Source organism: Papio anubis, chromosome 7 (genome assembly GCF_008728515.1).
Source record: "Papio anubis isolate 15944 chromosome 7, Panubis1.0, whole genome shotgun sequence".
In the NCBI taxonomy this organism is placed as follows: Eukaryota; Metazoa; Chordata; class Mammalia; order Primates; family Cercopithecidae; genus Papio; species Papio anubis.
Window position 1 is genome coordinate 37,508,095 of NC_044982.1, and position 19,933 is coordinate 37,528,027.

A 19,933-nucleotide genomic window follows, 5' to 3' on the forward strand; every position below is an offset into this window, starting at 1 on the left:
TGTTGTTAATTTTGTGTATACAAGGAATTTTGCAAAAGTCCAGACAGGAAGTGTTCTTATGTACAAAACTAAAAAAGGAATAATCAGAAATTGCTCATAGAATGGATGAAGAGTATTTGATATAATCAGGAGAGCGTAATGTCCAGGTTAGTCCTCTATGGCAGAAGAGGTAAGACTGGAGATGAAGACAATCTGTGATCTGGAAGTACCTGGCAATGCATCGTCCACTAACTTAGTAACTTTCCTTCCTGGTGTTGAGGGCCTAAGAACCCGTTTTTAGTATCACCCAGCTCTATTTAAGGAACTTTTATTCTTGGACATGTCACTAATTCCATCCTTTACTATGGAGAATTGCCTGTTGAAATCATACAAGTCATCAGCATATGGTACTTATAAGATAGGCCCCCCACCCATTCCTAATTTAAACAACCGTTATGTATTAACTATAGGAAATTTGGAAAATAGATATTTAAAGGAAAAAAGAAGTAATTCCACTTAGGAAGACCATTGTTAATATTTGGAACATGTTGTAGCCTTTTTGATACACATTTAGTATACATATAGTAGGCCACCTCTGTTATTTTGTAATGTTAAAATTAATATTTTAAAACAATATTTTTTCATATATCGTTGCATATTCTTTTAAAGCAGGGTTTCTCAACGTGAACATTACTGACATTTTGGTCTGGATAAGTCTTTGTTATGAGGAGCTGTCCTGTGCACTATAGGATATTTAGTAACATTCCTGGCCTCTACCCAGTATATGCCATTAGCAGTTGTGACAACCAAAAATGTCACATATTGTCAAGGATGATTTTCCCTGGGGGAAAAAAATCACCTGGGTTGAAAACCAGTGTCCTAAAGTAACAGTTCTCGAACTGAAAAAATGCTAGTTTTCATAAGCGAAAAAACATTAAATAGTAAAAACAGTATATTTTCCAAAATTAAAAAAATAGCGAGGAAAGTGTCATTGTTACATTTTCCCAAATTTCTGTGTATCTGTCATAATAAAAGGCATTCACATTTAATCTGTTGCAAAATATTGCTTTAGCTGAAGTATATAAAGAAAATTATAGGCTGGGTGCTATGCCTCATGCCTGTAATCCTAGCAGTTTGGGAGGCTGAGGCGGGAGGATTTCTCTAGTCCAGGAGTTCGAGACCAGCTTGAGCCACATAGCAAGACTCTATCTCTACAAAAAAGAAAAAAATTAGCCAGGCATGGTGATGTGCACCTGTAGTCTCTCAACTACTCTGGAGGCTGAGGTAGGAGGATCACTTAAGCCTGGGAGGTTGAGGCTGCAGTGAGCTATGATAGCCCCACTGCACTCCAGCCTGGGTAACAGAGTGGGACCCTGTATCCAAAAAGAAAAAGCTTTACACATCAGTATTTATAAAAGGGAAGAGCATGTTAATGACTTAGATAACTGTATTCTTCCTTAATACTGTATCAAAACTCAACAAGTGGAAGTTTCTTAAAGATTAGTTGCAATGTAGAATATAAAACCATATCAAATAATTTGTCATAGCCTGTTACATTGTTACATTAAAATCCATTAATCTGTCTTAAACTTTGGGTCTTTCCTCCCATGCATTGTTTTATAATGTCATACATTGATCATTTGGAAAATACTGGTTCACTGAGTTTTTCAGATTTTCCAAATCTTGACACATTTCATTGTATATTTTAAAAAGTCACATCTGTTGACATTACCACCAGTCTCATCAGAAGAGCCTCTATGTATTGGGAAGTGGTTACATTCACCATGGTGAATACAATTTTTCCAAAATTTTTATTTTTACTTGAAAGCTTGAATTTTATCATTGGCCGCAAATACTGCCAATTATTTTCCTTGAAGTGACAGGCTCGTCTTATTCATTTTTGAGAAAATATTACCAAATACCCAAGTCTGAATAACCATAGTTTTTCAGTAATTTCAAGTAAAATGTTATTCGTGAAAAAAGCAGCCAGTTCAGTTCACAATGCAAACTATCTCATACATACGTTTTCACAAAATAGGTATTGTTTTTCAGTGTGCAGTAGAAGTGTTTTATGTGTACTTTCCATTTTGTCATACAAAGTATTTAGATGTGTACTCTGGTTGAAATTTGATACAATTATTTTTACTGCTTCATAAAGGCACTCCTGAGTGAATGTGGCATTTGTGTCTTATTGTGAACGAGTGGCAGTTAAAGAATACACTGATGAATAGTACACTTTGCTGTCACTGCCGTAGTGCCAAGGCACCAGTGGTTTTACCCACCATTGCTTTTGCATTGTCAGTACAGTTTCAACACAGTGAAAAAGGCAGATAACATTGTAGTGTTGTTGCGAAAAGAGTTTTGACTTTGCAGACCTTCTGGGATCCATGGAACACACTTTGAGAACAACTGTTCTGAAGCATATTATGACATCGTATCCTTTCAAGTGTCTATATCAGAATTTAACCAATTCTGTCTTGTTTCTTCTATTTTTTTTTTTTTTTGCTTTTATCACAATCCTTGTAGCTAAATTCAAGGGCAAAAATATTTTCCCTTAGAATAATATCTTTAGAAGTGGAATTCTGAGTCAATGGGTATGAATATTTTTTATATTTTTAAGATACATTTGATATATATCACCCAATCACCCAATTGTCCTCCAAGATGGTTAAACCAACTTATTTACACTTGTACCAATGTATTATGAGACTGCATCGTGGCTACAGATGGGCATTATTTTATCTTAACCAATTCAGTCAGAATATTGGCATCATCTAAAAAGCGTATTATGACTTCTTATACAACTGGCCTTGATTACTAGTGAGTCTGAATATTTTAAAGTTTTGGCCATTTTGTAGTCTTCCTTTAGACCGATTACAGTGCAACTGATTAGGTTGTAACTTTCTTTGTTAAAACAGTCACATTCTCCTAATTCCTTTTGAGATTATTCCCTAGTTAACCCTGTTTGCATTTGGGTGTATATCAAATTGCAGCCTCTGATTTAGAGTCCCTCTCTTAAGGAGGTCGTAAATGTGCCTTTCTCTAAATTTCAGAAGTTTGAGCCCCACGTTTTTGACTTTTGTTATATTTAAGGAGTATCACCTGTGCTATTAACATTTTTTTCTAAGTTGATTTTCCTTATAAACAGTATTTGAAAGGAAACTTGATATTACTATAAAGTCTACTAAGTCACGGTTTTATGTGCTAGTTTTTTTTTCTAGTACACCTTAAAATACATAATTATTAAAATCATTTCTGTCTAAAATCATCCAGTGGCCTTTGTTTACCACACTTTAGGAAGAGCAGGGGCTTTGGACTCAAACATCTTGGATTTGAATCCCACTCTGCTTGTAACTAGTGGTGTGCTCTTGGGCAGGTGAGTCTAACCTCTTTGTGCTTCAGTTTCCTCACTGGCAAAATGGGGATGTTCAAAGATGAACTCTTAGGTGCCTTACATCTCTACTCTGTGACTCTGGTATAAGAAGAAAGGGATATTTGAATATTTGTGGATTTCTTTCTCTGTTTCTGATCAGGAATTAGAGACATTGTCTAGGGTTAGTATTTCAAAACCCTAACTTGATTAAATTCCACTGCTATTAGTCATCTGATTTTGGAGAAACCATTTCATTTTATGGGGCTCTAACTGTCTAGTTAGGGTATTACTGCTGCTTTAATACTTCCTATTTATTGTAAAGTACTTCTAGCTAGGAGCTAAGGCAAGCCAGGACCTCACTTTTAACATGTTTAAAATGGGGATAATGTTTCTGTTCTACTTACCTCATTAGAGACATGGAAAAATGAGATAATAGGTAGATAAGTGGACTCAGCTTTTAGCAGAAGGGTACTAGGTAAAGATAGGGTGTCAGCAAAAGTAATGCCTGTAGATGTTATCCCTTCTATAGATACTTCTGTAGTGAAGAGCAACATACGTGTGACACCACCTCTCCTATCTCTCCAGACCTGCCTGTACCCCTCCCTCTTCCCTGCCTACTGGTTTCGATTTGGGAAGTGCCATTGAACAGCAGTTTTGTGACCTTGGGCAAATCACTCAACCTTAACTATCCGTGGGCCAAAAATTGGGAGATCTGACAACCTTGAGTCTGTATTTCTCTATGGCAACAACTGGCTAGAGCTGAATGGTGGCTTATCTTTTAAAAATACAGATATATTCTTCAGTCTGTCACTTAATCTGGCAAGTCTGACTCATTTACTTTGCTGCCTGGCCTCTTTGTGAGGCTGGATTGCATTATGGTAAGGAGCATGGTTTCTGGAGCCACATTACCTAGATTCAGATCCCAACAATGACTGTTGGTAGCTGTGTACCCCTTCATATTATGTAGCTTTTCTGTAGTTTCATGTGAATTCCTACTTCGTGGGGTTGTTTAAAGGATTGGAAGAGCCACTACATATAAGACCCTTAGGATAGTCCCTGACCCAGAGTAAACTTAACTGATGTTAGTTGTTTGAGTTCAAATAGCATAATAATTAGCTGACATTTATCTAGCTCTTAATATGTATCAGGCACTGGTCCAAGTCTTTCACACAGATCTATCTCATTAATCCTAAAGGTAATACTGTGAAATAGGTAGTGTTGTTTTCTCAGTTTTACAGATGGAAAGACTATAATTTAGAGAAGTTAAGTAACCTATCTAAAGGCACACAGCTAGTAGGTGCCGGCAACTTTGAGAGTCGACCCTGTGTTTGTATATCCTAATCCTGTGGGTTTTTTCTTATTATTCTTTCCTGTGTCTTACTACATGGAGACTAAGCCTGTGGGTTTGAATGCTGTGCTGTGCTATGCTGCCCCACATTATATCCACCTCTAAAATAGGTCTAATCACAGAAGTGGCTGACTTGAGTAAATAGAGCTTAGCGCTCTTAATGTTTTTGTAAGTGATTTGAGGAGAGAATGAATATAAAATTTCCAAAATTTATATATGATGTTAGTTCCTTCAGGCAGTGAAATGCAAAACAATAGGAGATAAATAAACTACAGAAAACTTTTTTGGGCTGGATGGGGTGAGTGAATAGAAAAATGGTAACTGAATTTCAGGGTAGGTACTCATGAAGAAAGATAAACTGTTTGTAGAATGATGTGCTCCGAGATACTTAATAAGGACTTGAGAGTTATTTTAGGCTACTATTTGAAGGTTAAAAAGGCCAGCAAACATTTCACACCCATTAGGATGCTATTATCCAAAAAAGCAAAGAATAAAAAGAGTTGGCAAGGATATGGAGAAATTGGAACTCTTGTACATTGTTGGTGAGAATATAAAATGGGACAGCCACTGTGGAAAACAGTATGGCAATTCCTCAGAAAGTTAAAAACAGAATTACCATATGGATCCAGCAATTTCACTTCTGGTTATATACTCAAAAGAATTTAAAGTAGGGGCTCAAACAGATATTTGTACACTAATGTTCAGAGTGGCATTATTCACAATAACTGAAAGGTAGAAGCAACCCAAGGGTCCATCAGTGGATGAATAGATAAACAAAGTGTAGTCTATACATACAATGAAATATTATTATTCAGCCTTACAAAGGAATGAAATTGACACACACTACAGCGTGGATAAACCTTGAAGACATTGTGCTAAGTGAATGGTGTCTAGAGGGAGAATGGCAGTTGTCAGCGGGAAGGGGTAGTTCTGGAAATAAAGTGTGGTGAGGGTTGCACAACAATGTGAAAATGTGAATGTAGTTAATGCCACAAAACTCTATACTTAAAAACAGGTAAAATCATTAAAATGAAAAAAAAAAAAAAAAAAAAGACTGGAAAGTGCTTTTCTTCCTTGTGTAAAGCTCCAGAACATTCCTTATTTGGAATGCTAGCTGCTGTTCTGTCCTCTGCATGTTGGTAGAATGGATACAACTTAGTTTTAGGCTCCAGGCCCAGCTCTTTGGATTATTAGCAAGTCATTTTATAATCTCTGATATGTGTCTAGAAAAAGGGCCCACATAATCCTTACCTCACAAGCGAGGATAAAATGGATATGTATGTGACTGAATTTCTATACAAATGTCAATTATTTTCAACTTTGGAAAAATAACAAAACAGACTTATTTTCCATCCACTGACGTAGCTGGGCTGTGTGTCACACAGACTGTGCCTCTGTAATGCGCTGCAGCTTCTTGGAGCTTAGGAGAGGTATAGTTAACACAAAAGGAGGTTTGGTCTTACACAGTACACTCACTGAAGAGGAATAAATGGGCTGAGAAGAAAGCCAGGCTGAATGATTTTCCTTTAGTCTTCACAGTTGTTAAAAAAAAAGAAAAGAAAGAAAAAACTTCAGCAATATAAAAGGGTATTAAGTAAAATTGCTATCTGCAAGAGATGACCTCTGCTAACCATTTTGCATCTGTCTTTGTATGTATAAATTTGTGTATGTTTTTGTGTAATTGTATCATACTATTCATATTCTTAATGCTACCTAAAACAAGGTTTGAAAAATTAGGACAAATTCATGGGTGATACTTTAGGGACACAAGGACATTTTGAGAGCTGTGTGCACCTAATGTATATCACACTAGGCTAAATGTTTTTGCAGACGTTATCTCACAACACACAACAAGCCTGGGAAATATTTGGTATTTTCTCCATTTTACAATAAAAAAATTAGGGTAGAGGAGTAGAATAACCAGGACACATAAATGGTGAAACCAAGATTTGAATCAGGTACTTTTATTCCAGAGCTTGCACTTCCTGTATCCTTCTATAGCACCATCTTTGCTGCCTCTCGAAGATGAAACCCCAAGCTCTGTATCTAATCCCATTGTGTTACTTGTTAAAAGAATGTTTTGAACAATTAATACAGTCACTAATACTTTATATTTTAGAAATTGTTCCATGTGAGTATAAACAGAGCTTCCTCATGCTTTTATTTATTTAGGCTGCGTTGTACATATATAAATAGTAAACTTTCTTGCATTTTTTTATTGTGAAATATATACAACATAAAATTTACCATTTTAACCATTTTTAAGTGTACTTACTGTTCAGTAGTATTAATTACATTCATGTTGTGCAACCATCACCACATCCATCTTTAGAATTTTTCATTTTGCACAACAGAAACTACCCATTAAACTAATAACTCCCCATTCCTCTTTTCTCCAGCCCCTGGCCACTGCCGTTCTACTTTGTCTCTGATTTGAGTATTCCTCATGCAAGTGGAATCATACAATATTTGTCCTTTTGTGTCTGGCTTATTTTATTAAACAATAATTTTAACCAGACTTCTATTGATGGACATTTAAATTATTATTCTTTTGCTCTTCAAACAATTATCAGTTCCAGGAGCATTTGATCCAGAATTTCAGACTGCTTTCTCAGTCCTATGCTTGGCGGGCTTTTGAGGAAACCCAAAGCAAGTCCTTACCTCAGCTTTTCTGAGCAATAAAATAAGAAGAATGTTAAATAATTACTTTTGTTATAGTGTGTTGTAAGGGCTTGCTTAGTTTCTGCTTATAGCTTGGGACCCTTTGGGAAAGGGTACTCTTTAAGGATACAGGTTTTCTATAACTACAAAGCTGCTGCCACAATGTGATTATGGTACATTTTTTGATGAATTAGTGATTTTAGTGCAGAATGAAACCAACCCGAAAAACCAAAATCAGAGTATGTAGTTGTATTTTCTTGGGGTTCTCAGATGAGTTGAAGGTAAGCAATTGTTTGTGAGAAAACCAGGCTTAGAAGGCCTGGCCTCTGCTTGTCTTTGCCTGGCACTGGCACTGAGAAGAAAGGGAAGGTCTAGCCTTCCCAAGAAGTCTCTGTGCTCCACCTCCGGTGCCCCAGAGAGGCTGGGGCTGGGCTCCCTCTCCTGAGGCTGACCCCATTCTCATACAACTGCCAGGCCCATGGGGCTGGCTTAAATGGTCTGAAATGATCCTAAATATTCTTCACTTGGATTATTTGCAGGTCAGTCTCTCTCTGTGGAACTAAACAATAAATCTCTGCCTTTCTGAACTGATAAGGTGATTAAGGGAGACAACTGTAGAGCTTCTTTTGCGTCTGAACTGACTTTCCCTTGCTTCACCAGCCCTCCTTTGCTTTGTTGAGTCAGAGGCTTGGGCACAGCTGTTTGTTTAGCTCCCTCTGCTGGCTGAAAAGCAGCCTAACGGTTTCACATTATGGCTCAATTTGTACTGGCTGTTTTTCTGCCAACGCGTACTTGAAAAGTGCCGTCTTTGCATAGGGATCTTAATACCTTGCCTAAAGGAATGAGAAGTTGAGTGGGGTAAGGGGGTGTGTTTAGCTTACATCTTCTGATGCTAACCTTGAGGGCAAAGTCAAGAAGCAGGCCCCATCACAGCGATAATTTTTGCCTCAGTGATTCCAATCTCCCATGGACTTTGACTGTCATCATCATGTTTGTTACTAAGGACACATCATTTAAAATGATCCCAAGACATTTAACAAATAGCCATGAGTTTTAAATTACTGAGTACTTGGCAAAATGAAATCATCCTATAAATGCCTAGAATGAACATCAAAGATTATTGCTGTCTGGGTGATGGGGGGAGACCTTAGGCTGAGAATGGTTATGTTGGACACAAACATATAGATATTCTGGTTTCTTTTTTTCTTCTTTTAGTAGAGACAAGGTCTCACTATGTCGCCCAGGCTGATCTCCAACTCCTGAGCTCAGGTGATCCTCCCACCTCGACCTTTGAAAGTGCTGAGATTACAGATCCTCCTACCTCGACCTCCCAAAGTGCTGGCATGAGACACTGGGCCTGGCAGATATTCTGTTTTTGTTTTCGTTGTTGTTGTTTGTTTGTTTTGAGATCAAGTCTTGCTCTTTCACCCAGGTTGGAGTGCCGTGGCACGATCTCTGCTCACTGCAACCTCTGCCTCCAGGGTTCAAGTGATTCTCCTGCCTCATGCTCCCCAGTAGCTGGGACTACAGGCGCACAATATTCTGCTTTTACTTAAGCTGCTTCAATTTAGGAGAGACTGTGCTGTGGGTCGTAGTGAGCCATGAGTATCCCAGCCCATCCTGCAGAGTCTTGTTTTCTTTTGTCTTTTTCTATCATGAACATTAAACGTAATCCAAAACTCTTTATTATGGAAATGTTCAGCTGGGCTCACGCCTGTAATCCCAGCACTTTGGGAGGCCAAGGCAGGCAGATCACTTGAAGTCAGGAGTTGGAGACCAACCTGGGCAACATGGTGAAACCCTGTCTTTTGAAAAAAATACAAAAATTAGCTGGGTGTCATGGTGCTCACCGGTAGTCCCAGCTACTCAGGAGCCGAGGCAGGATAATCAGTTGAACCTGGGAGGTGGAGGCTGCAGTGAGCTGAGATCGTGCCACTGCACTCCAGCCTGGGCGACAGAGTGAGACTCTCTCAAAAAAAAAAATTTTGTTCAAGCATACACAAAAGTAGAATAGTATAGTATATGTATCTACAGCAGTTTTCCATATTTTATTAATAATCTATCCCTCTACTTTTTTTTTCTGGAATGTTTATAGGAAATTCCAGACATACTCCATTTCACCCACCTCAGTATGCATCTCTAATTGATGAGGATTTTTTTCTTTTTTAACATAACCATAGTAGCATTAATAATACCTAAGAGATGTAACAATACTTCCTTAATATCATGAAATATTTAAACAAAGTAGAGAGATACCAATCGGATTTGACAAAATGTTGATAATTTGTTAAATTTACTTCCAATCTATCATTATTACTGGTAGAAGGATTTACTTATGATCTTTTGTTTTTAAGAGTTTATTTATTTTAGAGAAGTTTTCAGGTTCACAGCAAAATTAAGAGAAAGGTACGGAGGTTTTCCATGTTCCCCTTATTCCCACACCTGCATAGCCTCCCCCATTGTCAACATCTTCCACCAGAGTGGTAAATTTGTTAAAATTGATAAACATATACTGACACATCATAAACACCCAGAGTCCCAATGTTCAAAAAATGAAACTTAGGGTTCACTTTTGGTGTATATTCTATGGGTTTGGACAAATGTAATGACATGCATCTATCATTACAATATCATACAGAGGATTTTTACTGCCCTAAAAATCTTCTCTGCTCCATATATTCAACCCCTGCCTCCAAGCCCTGGCAATTACTGATCTTTTTGTTGTCTCCATGATTTTGTCTTTTCCAGAGTATCATAAAGTTGAAGTCATACAGTCTGTAGCCTTTTCAGTTTGGCTTTTTTCATTTTGTAATGTGTACTTAAGGTTTCTCCATGTCTTTTCACTGCTTGATATTTCATTTCTTTTTGTCACTGAATAAGTTTCTGTTGTCTGATTGTACCACAGTTGATTTATCCATTTACCTACTGAAGGACATCTTGGTTGCTTACAAGTTTTGGCAATTGTGAATAAAGCTGTCGTAAAATAAATCCATGTACAGGTCTTTGTGTAGATATTAAGTTTCAACTCCTCTGGTTAAATACCAAGGAGCATGATTGCTGGATTGCATGATAAGAGTACATTTAGTTTTGTATGAAACTGCCAAACTATCTTCAAAGGTGGCTGTACCATTTTGCAATCCCACCAGCAATGAATGAGATTGCCTGTTGTTCCACATCGTGACCCGCGTTTGGTGTCATCTAGGTTTTCTCCTACTATCTTCTAGGAGTTTTATAGTTTTGTGTTTTACATTTAGATTTATGATCAATCTTGAGTTAATTTTTATGAAGGGTGTAAAGTCTATCTAAATTCATTTTTATGCATGTGGGTATTGAGATGTTTCAGCACCATTTGTTGAAAAGACCCTTTTTGCTCCATTGTTTTGTCTTTGCTCTGTGGTCAAAGATCAATTGATTATACCTATGTGGGTCTATTTTTGGCCTCTCTATTTTGTTCCATTGATCTATTTGTGTATTTGTTAGACAGTATTATACTGTCTTGATTACTGTATCTTTGTAGTAACCTGAAGTCAGGTAATGTCAGTCCTCCAACTTTGTTCTTCAAAATTGTGTTGACTGTTGTGGGCCTTTTGCCTCCCCTATAAATGTTAGAATCATTTTGTTGATAGGCATAAAATGATTTGCTGAGAATTTAAGTGGGATTGCATTGAATCCATAGATGAAGTTGGGAAGAACTGGTATCTTAAAAATATTGAGCCTTGGCCGGGCACAGTGGCCCAAGCTTGTAATCCCAGCATTTTGGGAGGCCTAGGTGGGCAGATCACCTGAGGTCAGGAGTTCGAGACCAGCCTGGCCAACATGGTGAAACCCTGTCTCTACTAAAAATACAAAATTAGCCGGGCGTGGTGGCATGTGCCTGTAATCCCAGCTACTCAGGAGGCTGAGGCAGGAGAAGTGCTTGAACCCAGGAGGCAGAAGTTGCAGTGAGCTGAGATTGCACCATTGCACTCCAGCCTGAGCAAAAAAAAAAAAAAAAAGCAAAACTCCGTCTTAAAAAAAAAAAAAAAAGGAATATCTGGCCATTTATTTAGTTCTTTGATTTTGTTCATCAGAGTTTTAAAATTTTTCTTATATATTATAAAACTTTGTTAAATTTATACCTAAATATTTTATATTTCAAATTCCACTTATTCATTGCTAGTATATAGGAAAGTGATGAACTTCTGTATATTAACCTTATATCTCCCAATCTTGCTAAAATCACTTCTGTATTTTTTTTAAAGAAACACTACAGATACTTAAAAGCCTCTTTTACTATGTGTGTTTATCCATAAACAATATGAAGTATTGTTTTTGATATTTAAAAATACATGCTTAAATATTATCCCTTTCATATCCTTTTGAAACTTGCTTTTATTACCATTAGGTTTTCAATATTTATTCATGTTTGTATACATGTTTCTTGTTCATTTTAACTGCTGTATAATATTCCATTGTGTTTAGACTCCATCTATTTTATATTCCAGTGGAATTTATCCATTCCTGAATTGTTAGGTATTTATGTTGTATATAGGTTTTCTTTATATTATGACCAGTGCTTCAGTGAACTTTCTTGTACATTCCCTTGTGCCACTTTGTGAGAATCTGTCTACATTATAATGTACATTTCCCTGATAACATATAGAATTTGAGATCTATAAAATCTGTTTGGTATTTGGGTTTCCTTTTCTGAATGGTTATATTCTTTGCCTCTTTTCCTATTGGAGTTTTAAGAATTATTTGTAGAAATTCTTTGCATCTTCTAGATATTAAGCCATTACCAGTATCATGCGCTGCAAGAATTCTTATAAACTCAGGCAGTCCTGTCCTGGTCCTTCAGTTTACTCCACGGGCCAGTTTGCTGGAGTTAAGTCAGCTTCTGTTTTTACTCCTGGGGTCCCTTTATTCTTACTTAACAGTTGAGTTATGCTACTAAGGCGGACAATCCCTTCAACTGTCCATCAGAATGAATTTGCTTTGTCAGTTATGGTTCATTTTTTGTTCAATAAGGCAGTATAGAATAGTGGTTAAGAGTTGGGGCTACAGAGTCTTTACTGCTTGTGTTTGAATCTTAGCTCGATGACTTTATTATGTGATGTTGGCAAATTACTCTTTTGTACTTGGCTTTATCATCTATAAAACCAATGAGGGTAGAACCATTATGATGACCATTTTATGTTTGGTGAAACTGAGGCTAAGGGAGATTAGGTCAGAAACATGAGCAAGTAGAAAAAACATGTGTGCCTCTCTTTTAACTTTTTGCTTTCACTAGAGGCATGAGTATAGAGAAGTATTTATTTAACTTAAAAAAATATAGTAGCAGAAGCAGTGATAAGTCCCTGACTCACAGCCTCAGTGTTGGGAGAAAACCATAGGAGTGAAGACTATAGAGAACTGAAGTGTCCATACCTAAGTCTGTTTGTAGTGTGGAAAACCATTTGTTTCATTTTTCATGAAAATAAAGTGACAGAAACCCAAACCATGATTTTCATGACCTTAGCTTGATGTTTTACAGAGTGGTAAATTTGTAAGAAATACATAATTTTGATACTATCCTAGGCCAGAGAACTCATAGTTGAAATAGGCCTATCATAAAGAGAACACTGTGGGCCACACTTAGGGCATCAGTCTGGTATACAACTTGATTTGGACTGACAATGGAAGGAAGAAGAAACTCAAGAAACAAAGGAATTTGGCCAGGCGCGTTGGCTCAAGCCTGTAATCCCAGCACTTTGGGAGGCTGAGACGGGCGGATCACGAGGTCAGGAGATCGAGACCATCCTGGCTAACACGGTGAAACCCCGTCTCTACTAAAAAAATACAAAAAACTAGCCAGGCGAGGTAGTGGGCGCCTGTAGTCCCAGCTACTCGGGAGGCTGAGGCAGGAGAATTTCTTTCTAGGAGAAGGAGAATAAGTAGAATAAGTATGATTTGGCTTCTGTATCTTCTTCTATTTTTTTATTATAAAAAGAAATCTGCTGTGGCAAAAAGTGAAGCAGTATAGGAAGGTATGAAGTAAAAATTAAAACATAAAAGTTTTCCAATAGTATATACCCAAATTAAAAGGAGGGATTCAAAAAGTTATTTGTACACTCGTGTTCATAGCAACATTATTCACAATAGCCAAAAGATGGAAATAACCCAAATGGTCATCGATGGATTAGTGGAGAAACAAAATATGCATACAAATATATATACGATAGAATACTATTCAGCCTTAGAAAGCAAAGAAATTCTGATACATGTCACAGCCTGGATGCACTTTGAAGACATTATGCTAAGGGAGTGAACCAGACCTAGGAGGAGAAATATTGTGTGATTCAACTTATATGAGGTTCCTAGAGTAGACAGATCCTTAGAGGCAGAAAGTAGAATAGTGACTACTTGCCCGGGTGCAGTGGTTCGCTCCTGTCATCCCAGCACTTTGGGAGGAACGAGGCAGGTGGATCACAAGGTCAGGAGTTTGAGAACAGCCTGGTCGGTCAACATAGTGAAACCCCTTCTCTATTAAAAATACAAAAAATTAGCTGGGCGTGGTGGCGGGCACCTGTAATCCCAGCTACTCGGGAGACTGAGGCAGGAGAATCACTTGAACCCAGGAGGTGGAGGTTGCAGTGAGCCAAGATTGCGCCACTGCACTCCATATTCCAGCCTGGGCAACAGTGCGAGACTCCATCTCAAAAAAAAAGAAAAGAAAAGAAAAGAACAGAACAGTGACTACTAGGCGCTGGGAGGAGTTATTGTTTGTTGGGTATAGAGTTTCAGTTTGGGGTGATGAAAAAGTTCTGAAGGTGAATAATGGCAATGGCTGTACAACAGCACAAATGTACTTAAAGGCACTGAATTGTACACTTGAAAATGGGTAAAATGGTAAGTTACATGTATATATATTTTACCACCATAAAAAGTCTCCCAACACCAGCCTACCAGTTATAGTTGGCACTGTAAACAACTTCTTTTATAGCCATCTAGATAGGGCTATGCAAATACAAGCACAGATACAAGATTATAAGCATACTCTCAATGCTCATTCTTTGGAACACTCATTTACGTGCCAGGTATTTCCCAGTGAACAAAACTGACAAGGTTCCTGCTGTCATGGAGCTTTTAAAGATTTTGTTTTATACAAATGGATATTGATGTACATACTGTTTTATACCTCATTTTCCCCCTTAACAAGTATCTTTGGACATCTTTCTGCATTAGCTCTTATATAGATCTAACAACTTAATGGCTTCATAGTATGCCCTTGTATGGATGTGCTATCATTTGTGGCTGCATTTTTCATTGAATGGAGGAGGGGAAGAGGAGGTATAGAGCTTGCTATGGTTTGCTGCTGTTGTAAATTAAATTTTTATTAGGAAAATAGTATAGCCTTCTTATAAAAAGTGCAAGAAAAGTAAAAGTAAAAAGTAAAAAGTAAAAGTGAGAAAAAAAAAAAACAACATCAACCCACCCAGACCCAAAGTTAAACAGAGTTAAGAGCTGTGCTGAGCCGTATTCTGTCTAGATCCTATTACTGTAAGAGTCAGGTGATTTCTTAGTTACCATTTGTATGATGTCCCACAGTCAATGAGATCACATTAAGAAGATTGCTTTGAAAACCATTATGCTAGAAATATTATGGAAGTCATCTCAGGTTCTATTAAACAAATAAAAAGGACTTCCATGAAGGGATTCTGGGTAGCAAATGAAGAAATATTTAAACAACTCTGGAAAGACAGGAACAGGGTGGCTTTAGGAGTCTCAATATCAGTGCTTATCCCTTTCATTTTCTATGTCTGCTTAAGATGCAGTTCCTGGGAGAAGATGAATGGCCTAGAAAACATGTACCTATTGATGGTGAAGTAGGGAGAGTTCTGGGTTTTTGTGCTCCATGTGAATCTTATGGAGTTGGGGAGGTGCAGTTTTGGAAAGGATGGGATTCGAGGCTGGCAAAACCATCTGTCAGCCTTGCGATGTCAGCTGTTATAACCACAGATTCTTACTTCCTTCTTAAGGAGGAGATGACCGCCGGGTTCTACTATGGCACATGGAACAAGCCATCCACTCCAGGGTCAAGCCCATACAGCTGAAAGGAGAGCACCATTCCAACATTTTTTGCCTGGCTTTCAACAGTGGGAACACTAAAGTGTTCTCTGGAGGTAAAAAGGAAGATTCTACCTTGGGAACGTCACTGTGGTTGGGATTTTAGAGAAAAGAGTGTGAAAATAACTCCTTATTTTTCTTCCTGTATTTCACTGAGCTGTGGAATTACTGGTTTCTCATAGCTTGTCTTTTCTGCATTACAGCAGTCTATTAGGATAGTATGTGTCTTTTCTCTCTCTCTCTTTTTTTTTTCTTTTCTTCACCTGTCTTTTTCTTTATTTCTCTCTGGCAGAAAACTTTTCACATTGCCATCTGGTACACAGAAACCCACACAGACACACACACACACACACACACACACACACACACATATTTGAAACAATACTTAACCTTTCTATATGTGGCATACTCTGATTTTGTTTTTTATTCTATTCTATTTCATTTTTAAAGATTATGCTGGCCATAACTCAAATGGATGTCATAACCCACAGATGGCTTCTGTTTGAAAAGTGTTGTGTTAGGTACAATTGAAATGGCTGGTGCTCACACCAACCTCTTGGTGATGGCTTCCATCAGCCATACTCCTTCTCACCCCCACATTTCTAGTTCTGACCTCTTTTCTAAGCTGCAGATTTTCCCACTGAATATCTACCTGTGTTCCAAAAGCAACTTAAATAGCTCTAAAACCAAGATCATTAGTCCTCCCTTGAGGGAAAATTTCTTCTTGTCTGCTGGATTTTCTTTCTCAGTTATTACCATTCACCCAATTATATAAGCTATTAAGTTTAAGAAATTGCTGACAATTAACCATTTTCAACTTAAAAAAGTAGCAGTTTCACATGGTTCATTCTACCTATGATCTTGGAGTCATCCTCAAACCTGTCTTTCTTACATTTCCACATCTAGTCTGTCACCAAATCCTGTCGGGTCTATCTTGAAAGCCTCTCATATTCATCCTTTAGTTTGGCCTGGTTTTTTGCAATGGCTTTCTGTGATTTCTGTTACCACTGTCCATCCTCCTTTGAATTCATTTCATATACAAGTTTACTTTTAAAAATAAAGACTGGACCATGTGAACCATTGAGCCTACAGTGCCTAAAAAATAAAGTCTAAACCCACATCTGTCTGGCCTGACCTCCCTTCCCTGAGTTATATACTCTAGCCCATCAAACTATTTGTCATTTGAAGAATGCACTGCACGGTACTATTTTGTCCTATGCCTTTTGTTCATGGTGTTCTTCCACCTTAATTGTCCAGTCCCCACCAATTCCCCTAAGCCTTTCATTGGTAGGAGTTTTGAGTTATTTGAGTTTCTCTTCAAATATCTCCTTCTCCATGTACTTTCACCCTGCTTATGAAGGAAATAATTGACCCCATAGCTAGATCATATTGCTACAAAGCAAACCCTCTTGTTGCTATTAGTTGTTTGTCCAATTGGACTGTGAGTTCTCAAGGACAGAGTAGAATCCTATTCTTTTTATATACCCAGGACCTAGCACTGTGCCTGATATCTAGAAGGCATTAGTATGGGTTTACTGATTTCATTGGTTTGCACCCACAATAGAATTTACAGCCAGGCCTTTGTTTAAGATGCCCTGGGCCATATCTTTACTGCTACTTTTGCTTTCTATTTAAGTGACTGTTGGTTGTGCATTTTAGCATAGAGTGGGGCTTTTTTTATGTTTTGTCTTTTTATATTCAGGTTTTAATTTTTTTGCTATACAAACCATTTGAAGGCAGGACTACACATATCATGAATATAATTTATATCCTTTGATAGAATAAGGAGAAATACAAGATTAAAACTTTCACATCATTTGGAATCACAGTCATCAAGTTTTAATGCTGTGAAAGATGATGTGGCTAGGTATGGTGGCTCACACTTGTAATAATCCCAGCACTTTGAAAGGCCAAGGCAGGAGGACTGCTTGAATCCAGGAGTTTGAGACCAGCCTGGGCAACATAGTTAGACCCAAACGTGTTAGATCTCTACAAAAAAAAATTTTTTTTTTTTTTAATTAGCCAAGCATAGTGACACATGTCTGTAGTCCCAGCTACTAGGGAGGCTGAAGTGGGAAGATTGCTTGAGCACAGGAGGTCAAGACTGCAGTGAACCATGATTGCACCACTGCACTCCAGCCTGGGCAACAGAGCAAGATCCTGTCTCAAAAGAAAGAAAAAAATTTTTAAAAGAGCATGAGGATAGAAATATTAGCAAACATTTATTGGGGGCTTATTAAGCGCTCAGCCCTATTCTGAATGCTTTTACAGTTGTACTCTTACGCTCACAATTACTCTGTGATGTTATTATTACTATTCTGTAGGTTCCAAAGCTGGGTCATAGAAATGTTAAAGATTTTATTGCAGGTCTCATAATTAGTGAGTGTTCTGCTGAAAAAAAAAAAGCTAGTGAATTAATTTGCCAATGATCATTTAGTGTTTTCCTTGATGGCCACAGTTTTGTTTTGTGGTGTTTCCCCAACATTTTTTTTTTTTTTTTTTTTTTGAGACAGTCTCTCTCTCTTGCCCAGGCTGGAGTGCGATCATAGCTCACTGCAGCCTTGAACTCCTGGCCTCAAGCGATTTCCCCCACCTCAGCCTCCCTAGTAGCTGGGACTTCAAGGGTGTGCCACCACCTGGCTAATTTTTTAATTTTTATTTTCATAGTGATAGGGTCTAGCTATGTTGGCCAGGCTGTAGCCACAGTTGTTTTTTTTACATCATCCACTGGATAATACATGTTGGGAACTGTTACTATGTTATACTTGGCTGCTATTATTTTTTAAAAATTCTCTGTAAGAGTGTCCTATCCTTCTTAAATTATTTCTATAAATCTTTTTTCTAGCTAACACTTCTAATTTGTATTAGCATTGGCTTTGTTCATATTTTTTCCCTGAAAACTTAATAATACTAAATTGTAATGTGGACAGGGACCACCTTGCAGGAATGATCAAATGTCTGCTTTTTTCTTTTGCAGGAAATGATGAGCAAGTTATCCTCCATGATGTTGAAAGGTAAATAGATTGGTGGTATGTGAAGGTGATTGACTTTGTTTTTCATATATGAAGAGGCAAATATTTCTTTAGACTAAAATTGGATTTTGTTTTTTGAAGAAAACAGCGTGAAACCAGCTGTTCTTTTCTAAAATATATTCCTACAATAGTTTGAAATAAAGTTTTGATTTAAAAAGGAAAAAGGGATTTGAAAGTTGGCATGAAAGTATACGTTTTAGATGAAAATTTAAAACAAGAGTTTAGAAGAGAAGGAACCATAATATTTAAGAACAGTAATAGCTAATATTGATTGAGTTCTTACTATGTGCCAGACACCATTGTAAATGCTTCGTACATATTAATTTGTTTAATCCTCACACTTACTTTCTAAGGAGATACTATTGTGATCTCCATTCTAGATGAGGAAACGGAGGCACAGACATGTTAGATAACAGAAGGTCAAGTGACGAGAACCTGAACTTAGGCTACCTGTCGTCAGAGCCATGCTCTTGATCAGATTGCTAGGGGACCCCTCTTCCACCCTGTTGGCATCAGACTTGGCTGCTCTAAAGCTTTCCCTTGCTCTTTGAAAATCAAGTACAGGCCGGGCGCTATGGCTCACACCTGTAATCCCAGCACTTTGGGAGGCTGAGGCAGGCGGATCACAAGATCAGGAGATCGAGACAATCCTGGCTAACATGGTGAAACCCCGTCTCTACTAAAAATACAAAAAAAAAAAAAATTAGCCGGGTGTGGTGGCGGGCGCCTATAGTCACAGGTACTTGGGAGGCTGAGGCAGAGAATGCCATGAACCTGGGAGGCGGAGCTTGCAGTAAGCCGAGATTGCGCCACTGCACTCCACATTGGGTGACAGAGCAAGACTCCATCTCAAAAAAAAAAAAAAAAAGGAAAATCAAGTACGACCTCCAAATCTGTACACAAGCAGAAGAATTCTGTAATAAATGAAAATACTAAACTCAGCTATTGAGTCACTTTTAAATATGCTTATTTAACACAAAAATTATAAAATCTCTAAAAAGACTCCTTAATAGTACCTTTTCTTAAACCTGAAAGTTGACTACCTACCTTTCAGGAAATATAATATTTTTCAGGTTTAGCTGGGTTGACTTTCTCCTGGAAATGGAGAAGATGGCACCCTCGGTACTGAAGTGCTGGGACTCTGCACTATGCTTGTGTGTATGTGTGTGCCTCTGTCTTGCTCTCTATCTCCCAGCAGTGAGACATTGGACGTGTTTGCTCATGAAGATGCGGTATATGGCTTGTCTGTGAGCCCAGTGAATGACAACATTTTTGCCAGTTCCTCAGATGATGGCCGGGTTCTCATTTGGGACATCCGGGAATCTCCCCATGGAGGTAGGGTCACTATGCAAAAGACTGTTGGACTGTGTTGAGCAGTTTGGTGTCAGATTCATTGAAGATCCAATTTATGACCTCAGTATCTATGTGCAAGTGATGTCAAGGGAAAGGAAATGT

The 19,933-nt window shown here is 37.9% G+C and overlaps 1 protein-coding gene across 6 annotated transcripts in view; it reads left to right on the forward strand.

The window, feature by feature from the left end:
• DCAF5 (DDB1 and CUL4 associated factor 5) overlaps window positions 1-19,933 on the forward strand; it is a 108,396-nt gene that overhangs the window by 17,834 nt on the left and 70,629 nt on the right. For 4 of the 6 annotated variants that reach the window (XM_003901967.3, XM_009211818.4, XM_017961272.3 and 1 more), the window contains exons 2-4: window positions 15,359-15,502; window positions 18,424-18,460; window positions 19,674-19,813. In XM_003901967.3, coding sequence (XP_003902016.1) covers window positions 15,359-15,502; window positions 18,424-18,460; window positions 19,674-19,813 — 321 coding nt within the window. The remainder of the gene's footprint in view (window positions 1-15,358; window positions 15,503-18,423; window positions 18,461-19,673; window positions 19,814-19,933) is intronic. The other 2 variants (XM_009211814.2, XM_009211817.3) reach the window with 1 other exon arrangement.